Source organism: Paroedura picta, chromosome 1 (assembly GCF_049243985.1).
Source record: "Paroedura picta isolate Pp20150507F chromosome 1, Ppicta_v3.0, whole genome shotgun sequence".
NCBI classification, from domain to species: Eukaryota; Metazoa; Chordata; class Lepidosauria; order Squamata; family Gekkonidae; genus Paroedura; species Paroedura picta.
Window position 1 is genome coordinate 41,496,439 of NC_135369.1, and position 16,202 is coordinate 41,512,640.

A 16,202-nucleotide genomic window follows, 5' to 3' on the forward strand; every position below is an offset into this window, starting at 1 on the left:
GCCTTCCTGGGACCTTCCGAGTATGCCCGACACATTGCTGAGGCGGCGGGCGTACTCGGCGGGCCCCGGGGACGCCGTTCCTGGCTCCCCCCTTCCCGCCGATGCTGCGGCTTCCCCTGGGTCCTCCAAGCAGGTCCGCCACCTCGGTGAGGCAGCAGGCATGCTCAGCGGGCCCAGGGGAAGCCATCATCGGTCCCCCTCCCCCGGCGATGCCTCAGCTTTCCCAGGGCCTGCCGAGCACACCGGCCGCTTCTGCGAGGTGGCGGGTGTGCTGGGGGTGGCCCAGGGAAGCCATCCCTGGCCCCCTTTCCCTGGCGGTGAGCCCAGCAGCCGGATTGACTGCCTACACACGGTGGTCGGTGCAGCTTCTGGGCAGAGCTCTGGCTTGTGTTGGTGAGGGTCCAATAGGAAGGCCCTCACCCGACTGGCTAAAACTGCTGTCTGTCCTGGTGAAAGTGCTTCACGCCTTCCAATTGGCCCCTCACCCGGCCCAGCCCCGCCCACTCTCTGCTCAGGGCTTAGCCTTTTATGTAATCAGCGAGCTCTGTTTACAGATAGATGCCCACATTCCAAGGAGCTTAAGAGTTCACAAAGGGTAGTATTTGGCAGGTGGGGAAAAGTTCAGTTCTTGCTGGTGATAGTGTGGATCTGGTGTTCTGTCATTCTGATATTTGTAAATGTTGGTATTATATTATTACTGCTGTTGGTAAGTCACTTCTTAAATTCATTAATTGAGAGCATGTAATAAAAATATTTTATCTACCTCTTAGATATAGGAAAGAAAAACGGGCAAGTCTTTTTTAAAAGTAAACCCATGTATGACTTCACTGACAGACTTGTGTCTTTTGCTTCCTGGAAACTCTGTAGAACTAAACCATTGTGTGAATGAAAAGTTCTAACTTGGAAGTTGTTGCAAGAAATGAAGGGTGAATGAATAATCTGTTTCCTAAGCATTTATTCCCTTTCATAAGTAGGGCATGGAGACGAAAAAGAGCTCTTAAGGATGAAGCATGTTCACCTGTGTTTTGTGCTCTCTCTTGACATTAGGATTGTTCTTTAGCCTCGGTTTTAGGAATGAAGAGTGCTAGAGCATAGCATTTTTTATTATGGTTATAGTTTCAAGTTTTGCTTATATTAAAGTTGCTTCTGAATCTGCATACAATAAATTGTACTTAACCTGTCCTATAGGCTCTTTCTATTTCCTTTCATTTGCCCCCTTGCTCTACTTAGCTTGTAAATCTATGCTATTGAGAGCAAAATAATATTTGGTGGCTTTTGTGGGTTTGTGCTCCCCCTGCTGTCTTCTCAGGAATAGCATACAGGGTCAGGTATTTGGTCAGTGTTCAGTCAAAAATGTATCCTATTATTTAGACTGAATTTTTTTCCTGCAGCTGATTTGAATATTAGTAACCATTAAATAGTATCTGGTTTTGAATAATATCAATAACTAGATTTTTTAGCTGTTTATATTTGGAAAGATACTTATAGTCAAAAAGATTACTCAAGCTATACTAGAGAATTACCTCTTCATCTTGGCAAACAGCAAAATAGCCCATTACAGGGGTTGAATGGAGAAAGTCTGTATTGTTTAGTATTTGCTTTAACAATGAAATAATATTTCCTTTTACTTAAAATTTGTAGTTGGGAATCTGGGATCATGAATTTGCAATATTGTTAATATTGTAATCCTCTGGCTTCTGTTAATATTGTAATCCTCTGGCTTCTTATTTATTGAAGTGACAACATTTCAAAGATTAAATGGTTTTTCTGTGCTTGAGTTGTCTTTTTGGGGCAACAAGCAATATATAGCTTATCGTTGAACAACCTGATAATCGGTTGCTCATTAAAAAAAAGAAGAAGCAGCTAGGATTGTGTGCTTTTTATTCTCCACTGTGTCATTTTCTCTCATCTGAGCAAACCTTTTTGAAGTTGCCCCTCTACAAATGGGTAATAAGTGATAATTCCACATATGGATTGGCCTCCCAAATTACTGACATTCTGCAAAGAAGAAAAAAATTGTTCAGGAGAGCATTTTCATAAAGGGACAGAACTATAGTCTCTGTCATTATTCTGCTCTTACTACATCACTTTCTGCTCCTATAATACCATTTTCTGCATTGTTTTAACAGATGTCTAACACATGTTTACATTGTAACTATATTTGGTATTGCTAGTCCTATTGCATTGCTTGTTGGATCTCTTTTTACTATTTGAGTGCCTTGATTTGCACCAAATAATACACCTTGAATCTCAACGAATAAATGTATAATAAATTGTTATTTTTTGAATTTATGTTTTGTTTGCAGCTCCTGGAAAAGTAGCAGATAAAGTCATTATAGAAAACACAAGAGATTCAACCTTTGTCTTCATGGAGGGGTCTGAGGATGCTTATGTTGGCTATATGACAATCAGGGTAAGGACTGTGAGAACAAGCATTTGATTAGTAATTTCAGCATAAACTGAAAGAAATCAGGGACACGTAAAAAAAGGTTAATGATGTTTTTCCCCCACTCAGTTTAACCCTGATGACAAATCTGCACAGCATCATAATGCCCATCATTGCTTAGAGATCACAGTCAACTGCAGCCCAATAATAGACCATTGTATTATTCGAAGTACTTGTACAGGTTAGTAGATTCTGTTAAAGCTGTCATAAAGTAATCCACTGTGTTATTTATTGCCTGTTCGCTGTGTATTTTTATATCGTATCTGTATGTGTCCTTTTAATGGGAGTTTTAATGGAATTTTTAATGAGGACCTTGTGACCCGCTACAAGCCATTGTATGGGAGTGGCAGGATATAAATCACATAAATAAATAAGTAAGTAAGTTGAAATTATTCTGAGATGCACAAAGCTCAACTTCTTAGAATGTTTTCTGCAAGAAAGCTGTGAACTTCAAATATTTGTTTAATGGTATCACAGTGATAAAAACTGAATTCTTATAAATGTGAGAATGCCACTTTTAATGAAAATATTTTGGCTGTCTAACCATATTTGATGCCACCAACTTCTTGGTCATGCCTGATTAAATTGTATCTAAAGGCTTATTGTCATAGGTTGTCCAGTATTTGTTTGCTATGCAGTTTTACCTTCACTGCCTCATTCATCATCTTGGTTACATGTTCAGTCCCACAAGCCCTGCTGATTACTGCGCATGCACAGGCCTTAAGTGAAGAGGATTTGAAGGACATAATGCCTGTCAGTGCTCTGTTTCCCTACACTATTTCCCACGTTTTCCATTATATAGAGGGGGTGGAGTGCCTTTCCCTTTGTTCTTTCTCTGCTGCCACTGAGAGGTTCATTTACAGAAGCTCTGTTACTTCCTCAGCAGTGACTACTGCCAATGAATGTAACTAACGAGCCTGTAGATTACAAAATACCACCAAAAAACGGTCTTTAAGAAATGCAGGGCTTGTGGATCAAAAATATCCCACACAGATGACCACAAGCAGTGCCTCTTATGTCTTGGTGAAAAGCATAACATATTATGCTACTCCATTTGCTACCAATTTTCCCCTGAAGGCATGACAGAGCTTCCCACCTAATAGTAGCATTTTAGAAAAAAAAACTGTTTCTGGTGCTGCTTGAGCGGGGGAAGGTGGGGAGGGAGTTCCCTGCCTTCCACTTCCAGTAGAATTCTCAGTTCCAAGGCCGAAACTGGGCTCTCCAAACCTAACCAAAAACACAGGGAAGACTACAAATTCAATCTCTGTGACCCCAGAGCACAGCTCCTTGAAACCACTATTAAAGAAGGCTTGGCTCTAACATGAACGCTTAGAGAAGCCTCCCAAGTCAAAGTTGTCATCCGCCCCTCTCTCTCTCATCATAAGGAACCTGTCATTAGAAATGGTCAAAATATCAGTATCCATTCTGAGAACCCCTTTTTATGTTTCTCAGTGTTCCCATGCTGTTCGTTCTCAGAAGGAGACATTTAGAGTTCTGAGCTTCCTATCCTGTGTTGTCAGCCCCCCCCTACAATCTCACTGTTTAGATCCACGTCCCCAATTGATTTCCACAGATCTGCATTTGATATCCTCCCAATTGCTGTTCCACGACTTCCATTGGCTATAATGACCAAGACCCTGGTCGTCTGGGACCCAGATGTTCCCTTTGGTTCTGTCCTTGAGGAAGTAAACCCCTACAGTACAGATGACCAGGGTCTCCCACAAGATCCCAAGAAGAGAGCCATACACTAGGGTAGCGATCCCCAACCTGTGGGCTGCATACCACATGTGGTCCTTCGACTAATTGGAGCTGAGCCCCGAAGGACGCCTTCTCCTCCCCTCCCCGGCCCTTTACTTCATCCCCCCAGCCCTTTACAACACAATTCATTGTTGTGGCGTGTCTATCTTATTTTGAAGGGATGTTTAAACATTACCATAGCGATCAGAGAGCGTTAGGGCAGTGGTTGAAAGTAGAGGAGTAAACTACCCCCCCCCCAGGCCTCAGTAAAAGGTGTTGAGTGGTCCCCGCGTTGAGTGGTCCCCGGTGATAAAAAGGTTGGGGACCACTGCACTAGAGGACTTGGATTGTGATTATGACCATTCCATTTATGAAGACAGAGAGCCAGATTACACTGCTAAAACCCCTCTCCGAGTACCATAATCGTCCATGTACTCTCCCAGCAAAGGCCTTATAATGAACAACTAATTTGAATGATGTCTTATGTGCCCCTCCAAGAGCAGTGGGTCTTGTATTTAGACCAGTGGGTCTCCTCCCTAACGCCACGGCCCTTTAATACAGTTCCTCATGTTGTGGTGACCCCAACCATTAAAATTATGCAAGTGTTCTTTCACAAAAATTAAACCAAACTGACCAACGGCGTGCAGATCCACTGTTCATGATTGTATATAAATTGTTTTTTTTTCTGGGGTTTCTCAGTTCAGTTCTGCCTCTTGTCCCACCATGCTGATCTCACTCTTTTCCACTGCTCCAGATGGACGCTCTATCTCAATCTACCCTGCAAGGCTGCTGTGTAGATGGTGCCCCCTGGCCAAGCAGCTTGCCCTGCCGCAAACCCTGTGAAAGGGTCATTCCCAGGTCCCATCACATTCCCAGTCATAGAAGGTCTCCTTGAAGCCCTTCCTATCTAAGCCTGCTATTAACGCTTCACTTGGGATAGCATTGCCTACCTAGAGATGCTGCTTGTGGACAAATGTAAGCTGACAAAACTGTTAACCTTAGAAGCATCAAAGCTGACCAGACGTCAGGTTTCTGCAGCCAAGTGCTCATTATTCAGCCCATAACCTAGCCATGGTTCTAGCATTGTCTCTCTTGGATCAGGTCTTTGGCACTTCCACAAGAAACCCGCAACAGAATCAAGGGACTACCCTTTGAAGGAACAGACCTATTTAGCACCAATACCGATGAGGTACTTACCAAGATATGAAAATACAAGCTCGCAGTTAAGACACTGTTAGTGATTCCTTCTACCCAGTCTACTCCAAAACCTAGGCCTGCCTTTAGACTACTCTACTCTGCATCCAGAGGAAGTGGTCAGCTAATGCCTCACCCTTCATATTCGAACAGACCCACTTACATGCCTCACAGTCAGCTTCCTGTCCTACAGAGAAGATTGCCTGTTCTAAGGGGCAAAATCAGGACTCAGTCATGCAGACTCCAACCCGTGAAACAGAGCTTTTGACAGTTATGGCCCCCACCTGGTGCATCTACTAACAGAGGAACTGAGTCCTCATCAACTCACCTTGGCAGGACATTTCTCAAGACCAACGGGTACTCAGACCGTTTCTGTACCAGAGGCTCTGGGCTGCAGGCTAGAGTTTGAGCTGGGGCAGGCAGCCCTGCCTTTTCCTGTTCACACAGGGTAAGCGTTTGGCCCTGTGTACCTCGTCCACCCCGGATTTGTGCTCCCGTATGGGAGTTGGGGCACCAAAATTCCCAGTGTGGAAACTGACTCAATAATGTCGCCAGATTAGTCTCTTCCACCATACACTCCCCATCATCCCATCCTCTCGTCTGTTCTCAAGAATCTCTTACAGAAATCAGCACCTTCCTCAACAAGAAAACAATCAAGGAAGTACCTGCAGAATATAGGCATTCAGGGTTTTACTCCAGATACTTTCCTGTCAAGAAAGGATTGTATATGAAAGCCACCCTAGACCTGAGAAACCCAAACAAGTTCCTGTCAACAAAAAGGTTCAGAACTTTCTTGTAACTGTTATTAGAATTACCTCCTGCACAGTCACTCAATCCTCTTTTCTGCCCCTCTTTGAACTCTTAACAAAATCTGAGAAGCTTGCTTCACTCCAATGGCAACAGTGAGGAATTAAGGGAAGGGTACTCTACCCCCTCTGTATCAAATGAAAAACTGCATTTGGGAGGGAGATAGAACACCTCTAGTTACATGTGTGTGTGCAGTACCCATGTGTCACTGCACAGATGACCACTCATTGAACAATAGTTTCAGGTAAGCACAACGCTGTTTTTTTTTCTATATGGTAAACTCTGAATAACTGAAATAACCCATTAGCAGCATAGATTACGAGGCTCAGTAGTCAGCATATTTTCCAGTAGCTATCCTAGGATTTTTAGATGATGATAGATGTTATATGTCTTGTAAAAGCAGACCTACTCTAATCTAAATATTCACACCTGAATGTTTGCTTTCAGTCGGTTCTGCAGTCTGTGTTAGTGGCCAGGGTGCTTGTCCTACTATCAAGCATTGTAACATCAGTGATTGTGAAAATGTTGGGCTGTACATCACAGATCATGCACAGGTAATGCTCTGTCTCATTTTTCTCTCTCTTTTCTTCAAAAATAGTCTTCTGACCCATTTTAAATGAACAATCTTTATTGATCTTTTAGGGAATATACGAGGACAATGAAATCTCTAATAATGCATTAGCTGGGATTTGGGTTAAAAACCATGGAAACCCTATTATCAGACGGAATCACATTCATCATGGGCGTGATGTTGGTGTTTTTACATTTGACCATGGCATGGTAATGTGTATACTTTTTCTTTTTTGCGGAGAGATTACTATATCATTTGTGTGTGTTGTGTATGCTTGTAGAGAATGTTTTGTGAGTAGCTATTCTTATCTCTAACACAAATATAACACTAGACGTATCACCCTATTTTTCCCTGGATATAATTTGTTCCTAAAGATTTTCTATGTACAGTATGCTAATTACATGCAAGATACTTGGTTTTTCAGCTAATTTACTCAGGCTGCTTCATGCTTCAACAGTTGTTGAAACTTTAAAAAACAAAGGGAAAACATCTTCCCACCGTTTAAATTAGTGATGATTGGGTAATAAAGTACATTGCCCTGCTGGCTTTTATATTTCAAGCACTGGATGCTGCTGCCAGGTGCCTGATATGAACTGCCATGCTTTTACCTTTTTTCATATCTATTGTACACTATGAAAGATGCAGGAAGCATTCATTTACTAAGTGAATACAGCTGTAAAGCTTTGGACAGTAGATAGAGCCTTCCTGCAGCTGTTGAATGTTAATTTCTCTGCAGAAAAAGGCACCAGAATATAAAACGGCATCTGAAATATTGAGACCTCCCTTGTGTCAATATAAAATCCTTTGAACTCAGATTGACAGCCGCAAGGACATTATTTCATAAATGAATCTTCATATCCTGGGGCAAAAAGTATTTAGTCGGTGCTTGAATGGACACAGACATGATCAGTACCTCAGGAAGGGATTTCTGGTAGCAAACACTGAAGGAGACAGATTCAGGTGTGTAGTAGAACGAAGTTTGAGTCCAGAGGCACCTTTAAGACCAACAAAACTTTATTCAAGGTATAAACTTTTGTGTGCAGATACAGTGAATATCCTCAACCATTACATTTAGGTAAGACAGAGAGAGTGTGGGGTTTAATTGCCAAGAAGAGCTAGCTAAAGATACTTAAAAAATTGGGTGATAATCGCTGAGATTGGATTAAGGCAGTTATCAAGTTCTGTGAATGACCGTAAATAAGCATACAAATACAAGAGTTAACATGTACCAGAGTTTTAGTTCAGTGGCAGTCCTGAAGTCAACAAAGTTAAGCCTTGGGTACCAGCAGAAACTGAGAGACTCGGCATGTGCAGATGCACACTCCTTCAATTAAAGGAAACATGTATAAATAACTGAGCAATAAATATAACTAAGATTCGAACAACACATTTGGTAAGATATGTAAATAGCAGCAAAGTGGCATACAGATGATAAGGGAATAAACAACATATGTGGGAAACGAGTTTGAATCCACCCCGCACCAAAGATTAACAAGATCAATATATATGAGTACTGAGTGACTTAGTGCATGTAGTGAGATAAGAAGTTGACAATGCTGTTAAGCCCAGGGGGTACCATTGTTCTGAGTGTTATAATAACTTATAATTCAGCAGTCTCCCTTTCCAGTCTTTATGAACTTCCTTTGCAATTAAACAGCTACTTTGAGGTACCCCATTGAGTGCCTTGAGAGGCTGAAATGTTCTACAGGTTTCTGAGTTTTATGATTCTTGATGATGGCAGATTTGTGTGCATGTATCCTTTGACATAGGGTTTGACCTGTTTGCCCTATGTAAACAGACATGCCAGCTTTGCTTGCACGTACACCTAGACAAGACTGGAGGGTGGGGGTGGGAGACAAGTATACTTGCCTGAAGAAGCAAAAGCAGGAACAGCAAAGACGCAGCAAGCCTGGGAGGGAAAGAGCAGTCTCTGACTCCCCCCCTCCCTGCTTTAACGAGGCTAGCACAAGGCTAGCACGTGTTGCAGGAAGCTCTGAAGCCTCTGTCTCAGAGGGAGAGCAGAGAGCAGAAGGAGGAAACGCCCCTAGAGGAAGAAATAAAGGCAAGAGGGGTCAGAGGGACAAAGGAGGGAGGAGGAGGGTGGGAAGAAAAGGGGAAAAAATCCTGCCCAAAACAGGGGGGAGTGGAGGAAAGAAAAAGCCACTATCCAAACACCACCCTTGGCTTATATGTGAGTCAATAAGTTTTTCCAGCATTTTGTGGTGTAATTAGGTGCCTCGGCTTATATGCGAGTATATAGGGTAATTTGGCTGCAATAGATGGTAGGCTGAACTGGCCTGCTATTCCTAGGTTTTCCTCTGGATCACTTTTTAAATATTTGTAGTTCTTTCCAGTCCTCAGGTACAGAGACTGATTTTAACAAGAAGTTCCGTACGCTGGTCAGTAAATAAAAGGTTTCAAGTTTAAGTTCCTAGGGAACCCACTGGTGGAGGTAGTTGGGACCTAGAAACTGGTTTTTAGTTTACCCAGCAGTCTTAGAACCTCATATCTCATCACCCCAGCTCCATTCAGTTCTTTGGATTTCCTTCAAGAAAATAATGGTTATAGCATCAGTATATACCACACTTTCGACACTGAACACAAATGCAAAAATTTTACTCAGTTACTCTGCTGTCTCCCCATCTTCCTTTAGCAATCCTTTGTTATCCAGTGTCCCCTCCCTCCCCAAACTCTCTTATCTCTGTACCTGTCTGCCTAGTTCTATCTTTTTCTGCCCTCCCTTTTGTTTATGTTATTGGGGCAGATCTTCAACTTTTTAAAAGAAGCCTTACTTTTTATAGCTTTATTAACTTGAGTTCTTACCCATGTAGACATACATTTAGATCTGACAGTACTTTACCTAAACTGGGGAGTGCATTTTATCTGGGCCTCAGTTAGTACAGCTTTACATAGCTTCCAAATATTCTCTGGATTTTTGAATCTGTAGGGTTTCCCTTTCAGCTTCCTCTAACAAGTTCCCTAATTTGAAATGTCTGTTTTGGCCTGCAGATATAACAACACTGTAGTCACTGTTCCCAATTGTATTTTGCACCAGGTTCCAGGAATACAAAATAAATCCCCTGGAAGTTTTAGAAACCGCCTCTCTGTCAGGCTTTCCCCTCCACCCCACTGCTTTTGTAGGAAACAAAAGAGGAATGAGAACTGGGATGGGGGGATCTGGGAGAGCCAGACTTTTTGGGGTTACCTTTCATTGCTAGGAATAAATTGCTTTTCTTTGTATTTTGAGCTAAAATAATATATTTAATTGCGTTTGCCTGTATCCATTGTCAGATCTAGTCCTCATAACAAATAAGTTTGACACCTCTGGTCTATTCTAGATGTTACAATTTTGTTTAAAATGAAGTATATTCCTGGAAACTTTCGTGCCTATTTGAGTGCAGTTTTTGTGCATACTTAAAGCTTTATAGTTAACCACAGATAGCCCCCAGAGGTCTCATGAAACAAGCTCTGGCTCCCAAATGCAGAACTGGGGAAAGGTTTCATATTCCTAGATAAAAGTTCAGTCATCCCATATGCGAGGAATATATGAGGTATGAATCTTGTGAAAACGTCTAGTATTTGACTAGTTGCACTGTACTGTGAGATACTGCCTTAGTGCTACCTCTGTGCAAGAATCTGACTAAAACCTGGTCCCTGCTAAGTAGGATGCAATGTGAGGCTCTCTTTTTATTATTCTGTACAGAACTATGGGGACTGATGGTGTAGCCCATATGTATACTCTGATTTTAATGTCAACAAAGTAGGGAAGAAAATAGTTCAAAACCATTAATTTTTCATTACAAAAATAATATTTTCTTCTTCCTTGTGTTTAGGGGTATTTTGAAAGCTGCAACATACATAGAAATAGAATAGCAGGTTTTGAAGTGAAAGCTTATGCTAACCCTACTGTAGTTCGTTGTGAAATTCACCATGGTCAAACTGGAGGGATTTATGTCCATGAAAAAGGAAGAGGACAATTTATTGAAAACAAGATCTATGCAAACAATTTTGCAGGTGTATGGATTACTTCAAATAGTGACCCAACAATAAGGTATTGCTCTTTGTTTTGACTTGGAAGGGAAAGTGAACAAATGGAAACATTGAGTAATATGTACAAAACATGTAAACTAACCTTTTCCCTTGTTTCAGACATTTTGGAACTGGATAGTTTTAAATTAGTCCAGTAAGGTGCCTGGATGGGAGTCCATCTGGGCAGTAACTAGCCAGTTTTAGCTCTCTGGGCAAGAGGTTGGGGCATAAAGTTTTTCTTGAACAGACTGAAGATAATAAATGGAAGCATAAAATCATAGAGTTGGAAGTTACCTCCAGGGGTCATCTAGTCGAACTCCCTGCACAGTGCAGGAACTCGCAACTACTTGCCCGTCCACAGTGACCCCAATTTCATGCCTAAGTGATCCCCACCACCATCAAAAATATCGAGAATCCAGCCTGGCCTGGAGGAAATTCACCTACCATCCCACAGTGGTGATTAGCAATTCCATGGATATGCAAGGAAGGGCCATAAGAGACAAACACTGAAACATCCCTTCCTGCCCACCCACTCACAAGCTGTATAAGCTCATAAAATCAGCATTTCTGTGAGATGACTATCTAGCCTCTGCTTAAAAACTTCCAAAGAAGGAGAACCCACTACCTCCCAAGGAAGCCTGTTTCACTGAGGAATAGCTCTAACTGGTCTGACCCTCTGGGGCAACAGAAAACAACTCTACTCCATCTTCTATACAGCAGCCCTTCAAGTATTTGAAGATGGTTATCATATGACTTCTTAGTCATCTTCTCTCCAGGCTAAACAGACCAAGCTTCCTCAACCTTTCCTCATGTGTCTTGGTCTCCAAACCCCTCACCATCTTCGTAGCTCTCCTCTGAACATGCTTCAGTTTGCCTACATCTTTCTTCAGTTGTGTTGCTCAAAACTGAACACAGTACTCCAAGTGAGGTCTTACCAGAGGACGTAAATTGGTAACATCACCTTGTGTGATCTGGACACTATACTTATTTAAATACAGCCCCAAATCCCATTTGCCTTCTTTGCCACTGAATCACACTACTGACTCATGTTCAGCAGATCCCCCGACCCTTTTCACATGTATTACTGCCAAGACAAGTCTCACCCATCCTATAGTGATGCATATGATTTTTCCTTCCTAAATGAAGAACATTTATCACTATTGAAATTCATTTTAGTCCAGTTTTCTAGCCTGTCAAAATCATTCTATATTCTGATTCTGCCTTCTGGTGTGTTTGGTACCCCTCCCAGTTTAGTGTCATCTGCAAATTTAATAAGTACCCCGTCTATTCCTTCATCCAAATTATTTATGAATATGTTGAACAACAAAGGGCCCAGGACAGATCCCTGAGGCACTCCACTCATCACTACTAGCCAAGAAGATGACAAACCATTTACCCTTTGGTGCGAACTGTCAACCGGTTCTCAATCCACCTAACAGCAATAGGATCCATACCATATTTTACCAACTTGTCTATAAGAATATCATACGGAACTGTATCAAAAGTCTTACTGAAATCATGGTAAACAATGTCCACAGTATCTTTCTCAAAAAAAGGTTGTTAGTCTGATATGACAATTTGTTCAATGTCTTTTGAATGCATGTTCTGTATAGTTTGTTGTATGTGATAACTTCATCTCTGTTTTTTTTTTTATTTTAGGGGCAATGCAATTTTTAATGGGAATCAAGGTGGTGTCTACATCTTTGGTGATGGAAGAGGCCTTATTGAGGGAAATGACATTTATGGTAAACAGTCAAATGTTTGCTGTATTGCACTTGATAATCCTTATTTCTTTGGCACCATATTTCTCAAAGTGTACTTCTTTCAACAGGGAATGCATTAGCAGGAATACAGATAAGGACTAATAGCTGCCCCATTGTTCGGCACAACAAGATCCATGATGGCCAACATGGTGGCATTTATGTGGTGAGTGTCTTGATGTGGACTTCAAAATTTTATTCTCTAGCTTACAGAATGATTTGTAATTATATGCAGGATATGTGCTGAATAATTTCCTGTATCTTGTAGAACAGCCTTCACTGTAATGAGATATAATGAGGTGTTTCTAATTACCAACAAGGTTAAAATTCTGAGCAAATGTCATGTTGAGATGTGTGGTATAAGTAATTGAAAAAAGATTAACTGCATTTTGCTAGGTTATCTGGAAGGTTTTCTTTTTTCCCCATGCAGTTGTTGACAGGTTGACATATTGTGAAACTTGTTCTATGTTACTTGGACATTTTTCATCTCATGCCATTAAACAAAATAAAACTGAGATTAGGACATAAAACAGAAAGGCCAAATCTAAAACAGTAAAGAACCAGCTTGTTGTAGTGGTTAGGAGCGGCAATTTCTAATCTGGTGAGCCGGGTTTGATTTCTTGCTCCTCCACATGCAGCTAGCTGGGTGGCCTTGGACTAGTCACAGTCCTGATAGTGCTGGTTTCACTGATTAGTCCTGTCTGAGCTCTTTCAGCCCCACCTACCTCGCAGGATGTCTGCTGTGGAGAGAGAAAAGGAAGGCAATAGTAAGCCACTTTGAGATTTCTTAGGGTAGTGAAATGTGGGATATAAAAAACTCTTTTAAATTGAACTGTTGGCATTATATTTCTTTTATTCTATATGTCCATTTGTGCCTGTATGTTTTAGATATAGACTTTTAGTGTTATTTAGTTACAAATTTATACCTCGCCTTTCAGCCCTCATTAGGGCTGGCAAAGCAGTTAATAGATTAACAATGTCTTATAGCTTTTGGCCTTTGGAGTTCTATAGGGTTTGATCTTATCTATAGGAAGGCACTGGATGAAGTTATCAGTTTGTTTGTTTTTTTGTTTTATTTCTACACCACCCTTCCATATGGCTCAGGGCGGTTTACATACAACATCATAGGGGATATATGGATAGTATCACCCATATGCGGATAATGTCCAGCTCTACTTTTCTTTTCCACCCAATTCCAAGGATATTATTGTTCTGAATCATAGAATCATAGAGTTGGAAGGGGCCATACAGGCCATCTGAATGGGTGCTTGGAGTCAGTAGTGGGCTGAGTAAGGGTGAACAAGCAGCAATTTAGTCCTGACAAGACAGATGTTCCCTGGATTAGTAGGAAGGCAGACTGCTTGAAAGATCAGTCACCTTAGAAAATCAGGAGGCAGTGGTTGCTCAGAGTGCTTTTGTCCTGGTTTGGCTGGTACGTCAGGAGCATCCATTCTGGTTCAGTCAGAATTAGCCACAGTGACCCATGCCTTAGTTACATCTAGAGTTGACTACTGTAGTATGCTATACTTAGGGCTACTCTTGAAGATTGCTCATAACTGCAGGTACTGTAGAATAATAAATATTGTAAATAAATAAATAATAAAACCACATCTTAAAAATATTAAAACTAAACAAAAACATATTATTAAAACAAAGCCAGATAAAAACATACAACATGAAACATATGCACAAAAAAGCTATTAAAGACAGGACAGGAAGGAGGGATCACTGAGGGAATCCCAGATGAAACAGAAATGTTCACCTGCTGATAGAAGATAACAACAGAAGGGGTTAAGCAAGACTCTCTGGGAAGAGAGCTCTATAGGTTTGGTGTTACAACTGAGAAGGCACTCTCCTGGCTTACCACCCTGTTTTATCTCAGAAAATGCATCCAAACCAGGGTCTCATGTAGATGGGCTAAGACTGGAGTGATATTGTTCCTATGAACCATTCCAGTCAGAGTTCTGGAGGCAGCATTCTGTATGAGTTGGAGTTTCCAAAAACTTTTCAAGGGCAACTCCATGCAGAGTGCATTGCAATCTACATGGGGCCAGAGTATGCATCATAGTGTTGAGATTGCAGCTGGCTAACCTGTCAAACCTGGTAAAAGGTGTTCCTGGTCACAGCTGTTAAATGCTTATCCAGCAGCACTACCAGACAACAGATCTGTCCCTTTATGTGGAGTCCAACCCAATCCGGAATAGGTGGCATATGAAGTCCCATGTTAGTTTTTCTACTCAACAGTAGCAAACTGCCTTCAGGCAGTGATTCAGAATTTCTACAATCTCCCTGGTATCAACCATATAGAACTAAGTGTCACCTGCATATTGATGACAAATCTTCAGATGACCTCACCAAGCTGTTTGACATAGATGTTGAAGAGAGTAGGGGACAAGATGGAGCCTTGTGGTATCCCACATGCCAAAGGCTCAGGAGCTCCCTGTCCTACCTTCTGAAACCTACTCTCCACGTATGACTAGAACCAGTGAAAACCTGTACCTTCCAGTCCAAATCCAGAAAAGCAGTCCAGAAATATACCATGATTGATGGTATCGAAAGCCACTGAAAGGACCAGAAAAATCAAGAGCAGCATTCACTTGGTTGATATTTTATTTTATTATTTTCTTTATTTTTAGATTGGTTTCCCGCAGCTATTGGGGAACCATTTTAGAGCAGGTAATCCTTCAGGACAGCCAAGTCTGTTTCAGTCCCATAAGCAGGCCAGATTTGTAAATTTAATACAAGGTTTAATAAAGCGATGCTATTAATATATACTTACTAGAAGTGTAAATGGCAGACATGATCAGGTGAGAGAAATGAAGTGAATTATGCTTTTTGAAATGTAAAATAATTTGCTTAATTTATTTTTATCATTTTATTTCAGCATGAAAAAGGTCAAGGTGTGATTGAAGAAAATGAAGTTTACAGTAATACTTTGGCTGGTGTTTGGGTTACAACAGGAAGCACACCAGTATTGAGAAGAAATAGAATACATAGTGGTAAACAGGTAGGTTGCTAACCATTGTGTAGGTAGCAGAATGTCATTTTCAAACTGACTTTTTACCACATGTCTGTTTAATACTTCAGGTTGGTGTTTATTTCTATGACAATGGCCATGGTGTATTGGAGGACAATGATATCTATAACCACATGTACTCAGGGGTTCAAATCAGGTAAAATGTCTTTATTTGCCTTTCAATTCATATAACCTGTTCTCCTAGTCAGAAAGCCATTGTTCTGTGTCTGGCTGTTTAATGAGCGGGATTTTTTTAATGGTTGATACTTGTATTGCTAGAAGGACCATTGTTGTGCAGTCAATAATCTTGTCCTTGGCCTGGAAGATGGCCTCTAGTCTGAACAAGTGTAAATAACTAATGATGATATATAAAATGACAAAATGCTTGTATTCTGCATTATGTCTATGCTAATGTTGATTCTGCACAAAAATATCAAAAGCTTATATACTGTATAAACATCTATACTATCAAATAGATTATGTATATTTTGGAGCATAGATTTTGATGTTGTAGTTTGGAATTTCTGGAATCCAAAGAGTTGCTCAGGTTTTCTTCATGTTTACTGAGACTCTTCTCTCCCCTACTCCCAGAGAAACTACTACTGAGGGTCAAGGAACCTTCAGAGTGGCATCTGAAGCAGT

At 41.1% G+C, this 16,202-nt stretch overlaps 1 protein-coding gene across 3 annotated transcripts in view; it reads left to right on the forward strand.

The window, feature by feature from the left end:
- FBXO11 (F-box protein 11) overlaps window positions 1–16,202 on the forward strand; it is a 143,413-nt gene that overhangs the window by 109,981 nt on the left and 17,230 nt on the right. For all 3 annotated transcript variants that reach the window (XR_013230540.1, XM_077335139.1, XM_077335147.1), the window contains exons 8-16: window positions 2,307–2,413; window positions 2,516–2,627; window positions 6,632–6,738; window positions 6,827–6,964; window positions 10,589–10,806; window positions 12,444–12,529; window positions 12,616–12,710; window positions 15,429–15,551; window positions 15,632–15,717. Coding sequence is in view for 2 of the 3 variants with exons in the window: in XM_077335139.1 (XP_077191254.1) it covers window positions 2,307–2,413; window positions 2,516–2,627; window positions 6,632–6,738; window positions 6,827–6,964; window positions 10,589–10,806; window positions 12,444–12,529; window positions 12,616–12,710; window positions 15,429–15,551; window positions 15,632–15,717 (1,072 nt within the window). In the remaining variant the exon portion in view is untranslated. The remainder of the gene's footprint in view (window positions 1–2,306; window positions 2,414–2,515; window positions 2,628–6,631; window positions 6,739–6,826; window positions 6,965–10,588; window positions 10,807–12,443; window positions 12,530–12,615; window positions 12,711–15,428; window positions 15,552–15,631; window positions 15,718–16,202) is intronic.